This window comes from Diceros bicornis, chromosome 17 (assembly GCF_020826845.1).
Source record: "Diceros bicornis minor isolate mBicDic1 chromosome 17, mDicBic1.mat.cur, whole genome shotgun sequence".
NCBI classification, from domain to species: domain Eukaryota; kingdom Metazoa; phylum Chordata; class Mammalia; order Perissodactyla; family Rhinocerotidae; genus Diceros; species Diceros bicornis.
The window spans coordinates 51,656,337-51,672,079 of NC_080756.1; the positions used below are offsets into that span (position 1 = coordinate 51,656,337).

At 32.4% G+C, this 15,743-nt stretch overlaps 1 protein-coding gene across 1 annotated transcript in view; it reads left to right on the forward strand.

Moving 5' to 3' along the window:
- The first annotated feature begins 528 nt into the window (after window positions 1-528).
- LOC131416338 (NKG2-C type II integral membrane protein-like) overlaps window positions 529-15,743 on the forward strand; it is a 64,858-nt gene continuing 49,643 nt past the window's right edge. Inside the window, exons 1-3 of the mRNA XM_058558805.1 lie at window positions 529-712; window positions 1,104-1,202; window positions 11,633-11,638. Coding sequence (XP_058414788.1) covers window positions 529-712; window positions 1,104-1,202; window positions 11,633-11,638 — 289 coding nt within the window. The remainder of the gene's footprint in view (window positions 713-1,103; window positions 1,203-11,632; window positions 11,639-15,743) is intronic.

Below are 15,743 nucleotides of genomic sequence, written 5' to 3' on the forward strand. Positions count from 1 at the left end.
CCTCAACTTTAGAACACTCAAACTTTAACCATCAATGGATTTAAAAATTGTCATAAAAACTGATGCATCATTTTTTTTCCAGTATGGCATTTTAATTTTAATGGTCATTTTAATACTGTTAAATTGTTTCTATAGAATCTGAATTTAAATTAATAAGGGCATTATTATTCATCAACTTCTTTATTCCACACTGATTCTTTTCATTACTCCAACCAATAACATTGTGTTAAATGTAGAATATTGTTTTAAAAACTACTTATTCTCTCATAAAACTTTTATTTAAAGCTTTAAGGCACCTGAAACTAGTGTAATATTGTATGTCAGTTATATCTCAAAAAAATTAATAAATAAAGGTCTAGGGAAATTAGAACTAGATTTTACGTTGTTCAAAGGCAAAATAAGTACTATTACTCACCTCACTCTACCCATTTTACTATACTAGGGATCTCGTCGTTATACACACCATTGATTAACTACTTTAGTACAGTGATCATGGAGCACAGTCCCTGTCGTTACTCAGCTGCAGGGATGAAAAACCAAAGAGAAAACTACTCAGAACTGAATCTGGTTAAAGGGGCAAGGAGACAGCAAACGAAAGGTAAGGACACCAAGCTCCTTTCAGTCACTGAACAGGAAATAACTGATGTGGAATTAAACCTTCAAAATGCTTCTCAGTATCTTCAGTGCAATGACAAGAACGACCACTGCAAAGGTAAAACATTTAATAGACACACAGCGTAACTTCTAGGATATGCAGCTGCAGTGCGGAGGTGTGGGGAAGGGGTACGGAATAAGCTCACATATTTTTCATTTGTGAGAATCAGAAAGTGAAGTAGGAATATGATATTCTAATATAAAATCCGAGGAACAATTGAATTCAGGCATTGGTAAAATTTGTAGTCTTTGACCAACAAACCACAGAGCATTATATTTACTGAAAATGCAATAGCATATTCTGAGAGAAAGACTACAATGGTAGGTGTGGGTTTGGGGGCCCAAGTTTATGTATATGATTCCCTGTGCATGTGGGTTCTCTCGTGTGTAAACTGTATAACAATTGTCTCCATCTCTCTTTCTCAGTGTTTCCATTTCTCTCCCTGCAGGTTTACCATCACCTCCCGAGAAGCTCATTGCGGGGATCCTGGGAATCATCTGCGTTGTCTTGATGTACATTGTAGTAAAAATTATACTTTTTGGTCCCTGTAAGTAAATTTTTGGAAGATTATAAGGGAACTTTTCGCTTTAATGATCATCAGTGCCTCTAAACATTTCTAATATTATGGACTAGAACTCTCATTTTAATGTATGCATTTAGACTAACTGTGGAATGGTTATTCTGAATTTGTCAAAAGTATAAATAACAGAATGATTGTAGACAGTATTTTATATATATATACACATATTCTGATTTCATAACTCAAAGACTTCTTTAGGAGACTGACAGACCTTGTTGAGGAATACAAATTAATTTTTGAGATTGGTTAAACCAAATACTGTAAGACATTGTGACGTTTGGTTCTTTAGGCTTTGAAATATTTTTCCCCCAATCTTCATTACTTTATTATTTTTTTGATAAAATCATATTTTTTCCAGATTATTCTAATTCTAAACAATATGCCAAATTTCAAAGCAAAATACTAAAATTATTTCTATTTATTTAGATCAATATTATTTTGTATAAAAATTACTTGATTTTTCTAGCTGCTGTAATCCTGGAGTGGAACAATTCATCCCTGGTAACAAGGAACCAGAAAGGTATATAATGATTTTCAAAGTTCTGATATTAGTATACTTTTTATTTTGTCACTATCTTGGGCTAGTTAAAAATGATAATAGACTTTTTGGGGGACAATGAATTACAATATCAGGTAATACATGTTCACTTATAATAATTATCGCACAGTCTTCCTTTTTGTGAAGCAATAGGAAGGAAATTCATTTAAAATCACCATACTCATTGTTGCTAATTGGCCCAAATTTTCTACCGATGAGAGATAAATATTTTACTATTCTAAAAAAAGTGGTTTTGTTGGTTGAATTTCAAGACAATATAGAGTGAATATTTTTGTTTGTGTGTTTCTTTATATGAGCATGTAAATTAGGAGTTGAGAGGCTGACCCTTCTCTGGACGTGTGTGTGTGAGTGTGTTTTGTTTTATACGTACCAGCCTGTGAGGGCGCATAGATATGTTATGTACACATATGTTTCTACCTATGCAAATACGTAGGTTAATTTTCATTTTTTAAAATTCAAATTGTTTTCGGATAACAATTCATAATATTTCTTCAGCATATCATTGTGGTCATTGTCCAAAGGAGTGGTTAACATATTCCAACAACTGCTATTACATTAGTATTGAGAGAAAAACATGGAATGAGAGTTTGACGGCCTGTGCTTCTAAGAACTCTAACCTGTTTTATATAGATAATGAAGAAGAACTGGTAAGATTTTAAATGTTTCCAACATTTTGTTAAAAGCTATTTCAGTCAATATTTGTGAAAATCATCCATATTTTTGTACATATTTGTAGTCTTTATTTTAAAGTCTCTTACTGTTCCACTGTTTGATTTTATATTTTATTTATATTTTTATATCACTAATGCACATTTGATAATTTCCAGTTGTTGCTTTTCAGAGAAAACCATCTTTCTATAAATGCTTTTTCTTTTCTAAAATAAACTTGCCTGTTTAATTTTACCATACATGAAGGAAACTAAACGTAACACAATTGTGCAGGTTGATTGCAAGTGAAAAAACAGATGCAATTACAAATCACGTCATGAAATAGAAGTTTCAGACCCACAGCAGCCCACCCCTGAGTGTACTCTCATCGCTTCTCCTGCCTCCTCACTTAACCACTATTCTGATTTTTCATATTTAATATTATAAATTATCTTTGCTTATTTTTAAACTTTATGTAAATGGAACATTCAGTGTACATTTTTATGTCTTTTACTCCCTATGATATTTTTATATTATTACATTTATCTGCAGTGTGTTAATTTTCACTTCTGTATTATATGATTATGAAATTTTGGTAAAATCATAATATATATAAATATATCCTATTTAATAATTTATTTTTATACAATATAAATATTGTATTTATAACAATATCATAATAATTTATAAATATAATTGTATTATAACTGTATTTCGTTATAATTATAGTATACTGTCATCTATGCATCAGAATGAAATTGGAAGGTCATAAATATAAGTGTATGTCAAATTTATTATATTATCGTAACCTTTTTTTAGTTTATTGTGTAAATACACAGTTTAATGAATAGTACCTTGAACCAATACTTAGTGCTATCAGGAATTTTTAATAATTCCGATTGTTGTATAACAGTATCATTATTACATTAGTAGAGGTTTTCCTGGTTACTATTAGATTGAACACATTTTTCTGAGCTCTTAATCATTAGAATATTCTTTTTTGTGAGAATGAGAAACGACTGTTTGTGTCTCTTGCCCATTTCTCCTATGTGGTGTCTGTCTTTCTCCTTCCTAGAAGTTGTTGCTCCTTTTTGGATATGAGACCGTTTTGGATTTTATAAGCTGCAAATAGGTGTTTTGACTCTGTGACTTACATTTTTACTCTCATATTGGAGTCTTCTAATGACCAGAATTTATTCATATTATCAGAGTCCAATTTATCATTTTGAGTGTGAATGATTATTTTGGACCTATTTCAGAAATTAGTCAAAAGTCATGAAGATAATCTACATTACTCTCTAAGTTATATCTTTTATATTTAAACTTTTACATTTAGGTCTATAATCCACCGAGAATTTATTTTTTGTGATGCTGGGAGGTGGAAGTGAAGTTTATACTTTTCTACATCATTATCTAAATCATGAAGCATTATTTAGAGCAAAGGTGATCTTTTCTCCATAAATAACTTTATATATATATATATGTAAATATATGGTTATATATACACATATATATGCTCTAATCTGCTTTATATAGATAATTTATCTTCTTGAAGTTTTCTAGTTTAAACTTAGATTTGTGAGCAATTTTGAGCTTATTTTTGTATATAGTGTGAGGTATGGATAAAATAATAACTATTATTATATTAGTATTATTTTGCATATGTTAGCCACTTGTTTCCACAACATTTCTTGACAAGACTATACTTTCTCCACTTAATCAGTCTGCATCTTTGTTGAAGTCTGTATTCCATGTATGTGTGGGTATAGTTTTTCACTTTTTAATCTGTTTCATTGACCTAGTTATCAATTTTCATGCCAAATCTATAATTTAAGCACTCTTTTTTTTTTTTTTTACAGTAAGTTTATATTAGTTACATTAGTTCTTTTTCAAAGTTGTCTTTTCTGTTCTAGGACTTTGTATGGATGTTTCCTAATTATTTCTATCATTTGAAGATTGTTTAGCTTTATTTTTTTTTAAGCAAGCATGAATCTTAATTTTATCAATGCCTTCTGCATCAGAGTGATCACTTCATTTTATCTTGTTAATGTGATGGATTCATATTTTGGAGTTTCAAATGTAAATCCAACATAGAATTGCTTCACTAAATCTACTTCTGTCATATTCCATTGTTTTTATAATCACTGAAATCTTTATATCTATTTATGGTTGCCATTGACATGTAATTTCCCTTTTTTATGATATTCTCATCAAAAATACACATAACATATTTTATTAGCCTCATTCATCTTGTGGCAAGTGTTTTCTCTTTCTTCTACACTACAAGAGATTTTATAAGATTGGCATTATATTTTTTTTGTATATATTGCTTACATCAACATCAAAATGATCTGCAACTGAGTGTGGAAAGTTTTTTGAATTACTGATAAAATTCTAATAGAAGTTGCAAGACAATTCTAGTATTTGTATTTCTTTTTGTTTTAGTTTTCACAAGTCTTATTAGAATTTCTTCCCCTTCATGTCTGTTTTAAAAAGTATTTGCATATTTTCATAATATTATCTTATGATAATTTTATTGAGGTCTAATATACACATAGATGGATGCACATACTCTACTCAACAGCTTACAGAATTTTCATCAAGGGTAACCATCACCAGCATGAGAAATTGAAATTCACCTGCACTACAAAATGACCCTCTCGTATTTTTTCTGCATTAAAAAATACTTATTATAAATGGAATCATACAGTATGTATTCTTTATTTTTGGCTTTTTCAGGTAAAGCTAAACTTGTGAGATTCATCCATATTGTTGCAGGAAGTTGTAAATGGCCAATACCTCCTTGCTGTTCCATTATCTGATTATACTACAACATATTTATCTATTCTATTGCTGAGGCTCATAGATATTTGGGTAGTGTTCCATTTGGGGTGCCATGAGTTATTCTTGTATACAGATTTCAGCATAAACTTTCAACTATATATATGATTATCATTTCTTCCTTCTATAACTTTGAGTCATGTTTTTATAGCTTTTTGAGAGGGAAGCTGCTCAGATCATTCATTCTAGAACATTCTTCCTTTTGAAAATATGACAAAGATATGAATTTGCTCTAAGCACTACTTTTGGTATACCCTAAAATTTTTTACAATTTCTCATTTATTATAAGGCGTTTTCTAATGTTGCTTTGGCTTTCATCTTTGAACTATAAGTTTTCCAGAAGTGTACTACTTTACAAATGTTTCGGAATTTCCCATACTTCTTACTTTTGTGAATTTCCAATTTATTGCTTTGTCTTCGGAGACTATACTTTGAATTATTTCAATCTTTTAAAATTGTTGATACCTATTTATGAACTAGAATGCTTCCTATAAATGCCAGTTATATTAAGGTGGTTCATAGTGTTTTTACAGTCTTCCATAGTCTTACTGATTTTCTGACTAGCTGTTCTATCGAACACCAAGAGAAGAGGCTTTAAATCCCCAGCAACAATTATTGATATTTTATTTCTCCTTTTAATTCTGATAGTTCACTTCAGGTACTTCAGGGTTCTGTTGCTAGGTGAATATATGTTTAAATTGTTTTATCTTCCTCTTGTACTAACAGCTTTAACATTTTAAAATGTTTCTTTTTTTTCTGTTAATATTTGTTATTTTGACAGCTATTTTGTCTGATATTACAATAGCCACTTCTGCTCACTATGGTTGCTATTTATAGGGTGTATCTTTTTCCATCTTTTTACTTTCACCTATCTTCCTTCTAAATCTAAAGTGTCTGTAGAGAGCATATAGATGGATGTTACTTTTTTATTCAGTACGACAACTTCTATTTTTTGATTGGAATGTTTATTCATTCACATTTAATGTAATAATTGATATAGTCGGATTTAGGTTTCTCGTTTGCTATTTGTTCTATGTCTATGTCTTTTGATCTTTTCTTCCACCTCTCCGGACATCTTTTGTGTTAAACACATGTTATCTTAGTCTTCCATTTTAATTCCTCTGTTGATGGTTTGGCTGTATTTTTTAAACTGTTTTTTGTAGTTGTAAATATTACAAATCTTTCTTTAACTGATTACTGTCTACTTGAATTTAATTCTTACTAAATTCCAGTAAAATATAGAAACACCGTCATAGCTCCACTTCCTCTCCCCCTCCTTTGTGGTCTTACTATCACTTCTACAATTACTTGTACTGAAGACAGCTAGCACTGGTTTGTGAACACCAATTAAGCACATCCTTTCCAGCACTGCATTCATGATTTCACATTTGTGACTTGAAATGAGCTATTCTAGGTGTCCCGCACCAGAGAAATCAACAAATGCTAAAAAATACAGTTTTCTTTCCTCCCCCAAGGTGCCCACTTAGCAATACAAGGTTTCACCCATATATGAGATCGCCTTAACCATAGAGTGTTATAATTATTGCTTTAAATAATCTTATTTTTTTAAAAATTAAGAGAAGAACACATATACACAGAGACTCTTATTTACCCATATATTTACCATTTCTGTGCTCTTCATTCCTTCTTGTCGATGTGAGTTACCATCTAGTGTCATTTATTTTTAGCCGAAGAATATTTTGGAAGGCAGTTCTGTTAATAAATTCTCTCAGTATTTTTGTGTGGTGTAAGATCTTATTGTATCTTCTTTTTTAGAAGGACTTTGCTGAATTTAGAATTCTTGTTTCAAGGAGTTTTTTTTTTTTATTATTATTCAGTACTTTTAGTTCTTCCCTGCCTTTTATTCTTCAATTTTGATGAGAACTCACCTAATAATCATGTTATTATTTTCTTATATATAATTAGCAGTTTTCCCACTACTGATTTCAAAAACACATAACATAAAATTTACCACATTACCCACTTTTTTTAGAAATAGACTTTATTTCCTGAGAGCATTCTTAGGTTTACAAACCAAAATTGGGACAGGTACAGAGATTTCCTATACATCCCCAGGGTCAACACATGCATAGCCTCTCCCATTATCAGTATCTCTCATCAGAGTGGTACATTTGTTACAGGTGATGAACCTGCAATGACACATCTTTATCATCCAAAACCATAGTTTGCATTAAGGTTTACTTTTGATCTTGTACATTTTATGAATTTGGACAAATGTATAATGACATGTATCTGCCATTATAGAATTATACAGAATAATTTTACTGTCCTAAAAATCTTCCAAGGTCTCTCTATTAATCCTTTCCTCCTTGCTAAATTTTGGCAACCACTGACTTTTTACTGTCTCCATGGTTTTGCCTTTCCAGAAAGTCATACAGTAGAATCATACAATATCTTATATCTTATTCATTACTTTTTAACTATATCATGCATCTTAACCAATTTGTTTTAGTTGAGTATCTTTTTTTATGTAAGTTTCAACTGTAAAACATTATATTTGACATTGTTTACACTACGAAGTGATCAAATGTACAGTTTAATAGTGTTGACTATATTCACATTGTTATGGAACAGATGTCTAGAACTTTGTCACCATCTAAAACTGCAACTCTATGCCGATTGAACAATAAATCTCCTTGTCCCCTCAACCTCCCTACCCTTAGCAATTGCCATTCTACCTTCTGTTTTTATGAGTAGCACTATTTTAGAAACCTCATACAACTGGAATTACACACTTTTCTCTGTGACGGGCTTATTTCCCTTAGCATAATGACCTGGAGTTTCATCCATGTTGTAGCATGTGACAGGATTTCCTTCCTTTTGAAGACTGAATAATCTTACATTGTATGTGTATGTCACATTTTGTTTATCCATTCATCCATTAATGGACATTTGGGTTGCATTTACCACCTGTCTATCTTGAACATTGAACATTCTTGACTGCAATGAACACAGGTGTACAAATATCTCTTCAAGATCTTGCTTTCAATTCATTTGGATATATTTCCACATGTAAGATTGCTGATTCATATGGTAATTCTATTTTTAACTTTTTGAGAAAACTCCATACTGTTTTCTATGATGGCTGACCCATTTACATTCCCACCAACAGTTTACAAGGATTCCTTTTCCTCCACATTCTCATCAATGCTTGTTATTTTGTGTTTTTTTTTTTTAATGGTAGCCATCCTAATGGGTATAAGGTGATATGTCATTGTGGTTTTGATTTGTGTTTCTCTAATAATTAATGATATTGAGCATCTTATATGCTTGTTTTCCATTTGTATATCTTCTTTGAAAAAGTATCTATTCAATTCCTTTGTCCGTTTCTTAATTGGATTATTTATTTTTTGTTGTTGAATTGTAGGAGCTCTTTATATATTTTGGATATTAACCCCTTTTCAGATATGATTTACAAATATTTTCTCCTATTCTCTACCTTGGCTTTTCATTCTTGTTTGTGTCCCTCGAGGCACATAATATTTTAGTTTGATGAAATCCCATTTGTCTATTTTTGCTTTTGCTTCTTGTGTTTTTGATGTCATATCCAAGAAATCATTGCCAAATACAATGTCATTAGCTTTCCCCTCATGGTTTCTTCTAGGAGTGTCAGGTCTTATGTTTAGATCATTAATCCATTTTGAGTTAACTTTTATGTATGGGGTAACGTAAGCTTCCAACTTCATTCTTTTGCATGTGAATAGCCAGTTTTCCCAGCACCATTTGTGAAAGATACTGTCCTTTCCCCATTGAAGACTCTTGATACCCTTGTCAAAAATCATTAGACCAAATTTCCATGGGTTCATTTCTGGATATTTGTTAAGTTGTTTCCATAGAGGAATGAGGGGCTGAGGCTTCCTATTCCTCCATTTTGCTAATGTCATCCTCCTCCAATCTGGAACAGATTTCAGAAAAACGTGGATTCTGTGTGAGGTAGTGCAGCTTAAGTGCTGCTGGAGGTGAGAGATATCTCACCCATTCCCTGATTTTCACGCTGACTTGATAATTACCTAATACTTCTGCTTGTTCTATCAAAATTATTTTTGTTTTTGTCTTTCAAAGTTCTTCAGTCCTTTGGTTATGACGTTTTCAGATGTGGATTTCAATGTGCTGAGTCTATTAGTATTTCTGAGCTCCTTGGGTCTATAAATATTTTTAAAATCAAAATTAAAAAGTTGTTCATTCATTGAGTCTTAGAATAGCTTTTCTGTCCCTTTCTGTCTGTCTTCTTCTTCTCAGACTATGTTTACATCTATATTGGTTTTCTTGATACTGATTCAAAGGTCTGTGAACTGTGTTAATTTTTCCCTATCATCCTCTGGGATAAATGATTTCTATTACTCCATCTCCAATTTCATCAACTCTTTTTTCTGCATCTCAAATTTTCTGTAGAATCAACAGAGTAAATTTTTCATTTCAGGTAGTGTATTTTTCAACTCAGAATTTCTATTTGTTTCGTTCATATAGTTTTTATTTCCCTAGTGATATTTCTTACTTGTTTTGTCACTGCCACCATATTTTCATTTAATTTTCTATATAATTTCCATATATTTATAAAAATTATTTTAAATATTTTGTCTAATAAATCTAACATCTTATCCCAATAAAAGATTTTATTATCTGATTTTTCTCCTTGATTATGACAGACAATATTCAGTTTCTTTGCATGTTTTACATTTTTTTAAGGAGACATTTTTGATAATATACTGTAGTAAACATAGATTCCATTTTTTCTTAGATTTATTATTTTTTGTGACTTGCATAAACTTTTACTGAAGCTCCTTCTTCTCTAATGTGTGCCTGTGATATTTCTGCTCAGTTTTTTTCCAATTCTTATTGTTTATTTCTACTTTTTAGCCAGGAGTCCTAGGGATTGCCCTTGTGATTGGATAGCTTAGTTGCCAAGCAATGATTTTTCAAAAGGCTATATTGAAATATCACGAGTCAGTTTGGCTTCCACGCTCTGTCAATTGATGTGCGTGTGGGTATCTGTGTGTGTGTTTTGGGGAGTGCTCATTACTTTGCAATCAGTTCTCAAGTCTACTTTGGTTTTTACTTTTTACTAGATCATCTTGGTCTCTTCTACACATGTACACATTTTTCCATCATCCAAGAATGTGTAGAGCTTATGTCATCTCTTCTATTGTACTCTCAATTTTAGTACCTTCTCATTATATTTATAGTTGGCACTGCGTGTGACACAAAGGAGATCACAACCTTGGACAAGAAAAAGTATGGGTTTCCCTCATTCACTACCCAGCAAATTCAGCACTTTGAGCTGAAAAGTACTGGGCTATTTAGTGACCCATTCCCCTCTGCTAATCAAGTCTGCTTCTGTGGTGACAGCACCACTAATTTTTTTCATTCTTATTGAAACTGTAAAAACTACAATTTTTCTTGCTCAGTGAGCTGGGTTGGAGAAGAGAGCAGGCATGGGAGTAGTCCTAGGCAAGAAAGCTACAAATTTGCTTCACTCTTACTTGAATCTCTAACAGTTTTTCCAATAATAAATACTTCACAAATTATTATTAATCTTTGATCAATTCTCAGAGCCCTGAAATTGTGTCTTTGTCAGTTTATCCTCTGCACTTAGTCATACTAATACATTTTCCTGATATGTCCATTGTGTAACATTATATTATAAATTGAAAGACTGTATAAATGAAAAAGAATTAACTTTGTTATTACAAAATTCAAATTAGTATAAAAGCTCTTTTGTGGCTTCTCATCAAATTTTGTTTCTCATAGAATTTTTTGAACTTCTTAAATGTTTTCTCATGGACTAGAGTCTCCCATAGAACCAATAGTGATTTATGGATGTGGCCAAACAGCTCAACTTTCTCGTCTAAACTGTAAGTTTCTTGAGAATTTTTATATTTTATGCCTTGAAGGAAGTAATCTTAGAAAGAAAAAAAGAAATAGATGAAAAATATATAAACACATTTATTTAAGTGTTTCCATAGAAAAATATATGGGAAATATTCAGATTTAGGTAAATAACCGCTGGTCTAAATATATTGTTTATTCATCAAAATATGAAGTTATATATTACCAATATTAATGATATATTATTCTCTGTATTTCAGGTTCTCAATATCATCAGAAAGGGACAAAAATTGTGCATTTTTTAATTTTCGAAAAAATACACTTTCTCCTGCATCTTGTTTGGAAAAAAATATATATGTTTGTAAGCACTCGGCATTTTAGCTTACCTAAATTTGATATAAGGCTACTCTCACCATCTATAAAGAACATATTTGTAGTTTCCTCCAAAGCCATAAATTATTTTCTTAGAGTTATTTTTTCAAGGTATTATTTTTTGGAGCAGTTTTAGGTTCACAACAGAATAAAGAGAAAGTTACAAATATGTCTATATACCCCCAGTCCCCACACATGCATAGCCTCCCTCATTATCAACATGACTCACCAGAATGGACATTTGTTACCTAGGATGAATCCACATTAATGCAGCACAATCACCTAAAGTCCATAGTTTGCCTGAGGCTTCACTCTTGGTGTTGTAGAATTATTTTTAATTCTTTATCTTTATTAATTTTTAAAATATATACCCAGGTACATATTATACATTTCTTAATCTTTTGCTATTTATTAAAATACATCATGTATAAATTGCAAATAACAGTATCTAGAACTGTTATTTCTATCCTCAGTAAGTTGAATAATTCCATTCATATTTTCAAATTAGTTTTTTTTGTCCTATCTTTGAAAGTATTGAAAATGAGGACTTAACAATCTCAGGGGGCAAGGTGTATAAGACAGAGTCGAGTCAGGAGACAGAAACCAGGGGAAGTTTGATACAAAGAATTGTTAACTATTTGTAGAGAATAGCCTACTAAGAGGGGATAAAATAAAATTACAAGTCTACCGTAGGGTTAAAGGAGAGTACCCAAAGAAGGAATCACTATGTAGCCAGGTCTACTCCCTGAGGATGGGTTTTAGAAATCACGGAAGACAGTGTGGGTGCAGACAGCTTCATGGCAGTCGTGTTCACTGGATGGCCCTGGGACAGAGTGGTTCCTCAGTCAGTGGGTGAGGATGGATCTCAGGCTGTGACTGGGAAGCAGGAAGACCTCCCTACCAGAGTGTCAGCAAGCAGAGACTGAAGGGCAAGGAACTATGACTGGGACTGGACACAAAACTTGCTGGAGAGGGACTACCACAGGACTTCCTGTACTCATGCAGCTGGAAACAGCACCACAGCAGCCAAAGGAGAGAAAACCCCATGAACCAGGAAGAAGAGCCCCTTGTCCTGCAGTGTCTCTCCAGTGCCTTTTAAACTGACGAAACATCATGTGAGCCTACAAGGGAGAAAAGTTTATAGGATCTAGCTCCATTATCTCAGAACAGGGCAATGAAGGATAGATTTGGAGCTGAGAGTAATAAATTGTTAATTGGCACTCAGGGTTACTATGCAACAACCAGAACATTGCTGTATAAGAGTCATTTGGATCTGCCCCATTTCCTCAGAGAATGGAACCAACTTGTATCTTCTGAATCTGTTTTAGTGCAGCATTATCAATGGTTAGAGGCTTTTTTTGGTGGAGATTGGTATTTTCATTGGGTTAAAACATTTGATATGTTTTACATATCTTTTTATGTTTCTCTACTAGTTTTCAAATATTTTGGAAGGTATTTTTTTTATTAAATTTTCTGTTGCTTCCACTTCTGTCATTGTTTATTACCATGCTTAGAAAATACTTTGATGGAACAAATAAAGTGTCAAATAATGAACAAAATGACTTGAAACAATAAAAATATTTGTGTGGTCAAACAGCTAGTTATTGAACAAATTGAGATAAACTTCAGTAATTTGACAATGATTCAGAAATAAATCTGCCATAATTCAGTTACAAGAGTGATAGATCATACCTTTGATTATTTTTTGCAAAATAAATTAAGATTTCATATTTATTTATCTCTTTGAGCATAGACATATCCTTTATATTCTCTATAATTATTCCTTACATTCATATAGAGAAAATATGTGAATATTTAAATTAATTTTATATAATATGTAAATGGCAGCTGTAACAAATTGCTAAAATTCTGTTACAAAATCCAAGATGGTATTGACATTTAAAAACAAGCATTTATTTCTCATTCGCTCATTTGTGGTTTGCCTGGGTTTCAGTTGATGTAGGCTAGGAATATATGGATTTGGCTCCAAACAATAGATTCAGCTCAGACCTCTTTTTATACATTTATTCTAAGAAGAGTGGGCTAGTTGGTACAAGACCTTGTAAAGCAGAGATTATCAGCTCTCAGAGAGCCAAGTAGAATGTGCTTCTTAATGCCTGGGCTCAGAACTCATAAGCTGTCACTTTCCCAATCCCATTGTATTGTCAAAAGAAGTCACATGGCCAAACTTATCATGGATTGTGTGCAAAGTATGCTCTTCTCATAGTGGTCAGAGGGAGGAAATGTACATTCACTGAAAAATAATCTAATCTACATCATAGCCATAGGAATATTTTTCTCATTATATTTCATGAGATAAATAAGTTCGTTCTTAAAAGAAAAATATTGGAAAATAGAAAAAATATTAGTTCTTTTTTGACTTCCCATCTAAGTTTTTGTTTCCTCTGTGTCAAAAACTCTGGTGAAGTGGTTTGTATAGTGGTAAAGATCGTCATCTAGATGCTTTCACCAGGGTCCTTGATCCATGTACAAATGGGAGGTGAGCAGTGTGGCATAAAATTTAAGCACCAGGTCATTTGAGTGTAAATAGTACAAGCATCCTGTTAGCCTTATGACGTCACTATGTAAACATTCTGGCTCAGTTTCCTCTTCTGCAAAATATGATAGAAATAGTATCTTATCCATAGAATATTTGAAGATTTTTTGAAAAGTACTTCCTGGCACATAGGCATTCACTAAATCTCAGTCATTTTTATTTAAACCCTTTATGCTTCCATTCTATCACCTGTGACATCATGGCCATAATTGTAGCCACCTAATAAGGCTGCTCTGAGGAATAAATAATATAATGCCTAAAGATCCTTAAAATAAAGCCTAACCATATTAAGTGTTTGTTATATGTGATCTTTTTATACTTTGCTTCCCCAAATATTCAGTAAAATTTGACTTCCAAGAGGTCTCAAGCTCTAAAACTTTATCATCCTTCTTTCACCTATCAAATCTCTACTTTTTCGTAAATTAGTTTTAGTCGGGTGTCAAAAATATAATCTGGTGTAACCAATTCAATCATATATGTGAAAGATATTTGCATTTTAAAGAAGGCTATGACCAATTCAATACACATTACATATGGACAACAAACGGGAGTAATTTTTTATTGGACGTGCATTCCTATTATTGAAATCAAATTACGACAACTATCTTTTTTCTTATTGGTCAAGAGCCCCAGTCTCTTAGCCAATGTGTTATTTTGGGCATATGTAAAGGCTATTTTTCTGGAATTGAAGAAATTTTTTAAGGAACTGTCAAGTTTTGGCAAGAGAACCTCTAACAGCTCCTAGATTTGGGACCAGATGAAAGTGTGACAGGGTCCTGGGGGAAGAAGAGACTGAAATCCCCTTTTCCTTTCAAAGTTGTAGTATCCCATTCACATATGTGCATCTCTTACCATTGAAAATGGAGAAAAGTAATAGAGAAGCTGCTTACCACATTCTGATGAGGAAAGCCTCACAATTGTCTCCCAAACTATTTTTGACATATTTAAGTCTTGCACAGAAAAGATGCCTAAAGTTGTACACGTGTCCATAATAAGCTGTGAGAATTACTTGGTAGAGTGAGCTTAGGTCATAGCCCTAAAAAACCACTTGATATAAATATAGGGAATAATATCGGCAGATGTTAAACTAAGGTGAATTTAGACTAGAAAGAATCAGAGAGAAGTCAGGAATATAAAAACCAAAATGGTAGTTTTCTTTGTGTCTAACTTTCTGAGAAGGTGCCTTCAGTGTGGAACATAATGGCCTTGTGTTCTGAACTCCAGAATTAAACAGTCCTCATTTCAGCACTAATTTCAGAGGATAATGGTGCCCCTTTAACATTTACTGTCTGTTGGAGCAGAGCAGAATGCGTGTTCTTTACAGACAGCCAGTTCAAAGAGAATGCAGGAAGGACTGGTTTATGTCCATCTTGCGTTCCAAATTTACTGACCTCAAAATTCTATTTTCTGGTAATTAATGAGTGTAAAGTTACGGATAAAATAAGACATTAGCATTTAATCAGTGTTATGCCCTACACTTTATGGGTCTCCTTCCTTAATTACAACCATTGTTTCTTTGTGGCTCCTCCTAAGACAACGTGTAAACATTTAGCTTTTGCCTCCTTAAGGCTCTGAACTGGATAAAAACCATGCACTACTGAAATGAACCAAATGTCTTTCTGTATCCAAGGTTTACACATTTCTGTTCGATTTCACCTTCTGTTCCAAATTACATATGTCAATG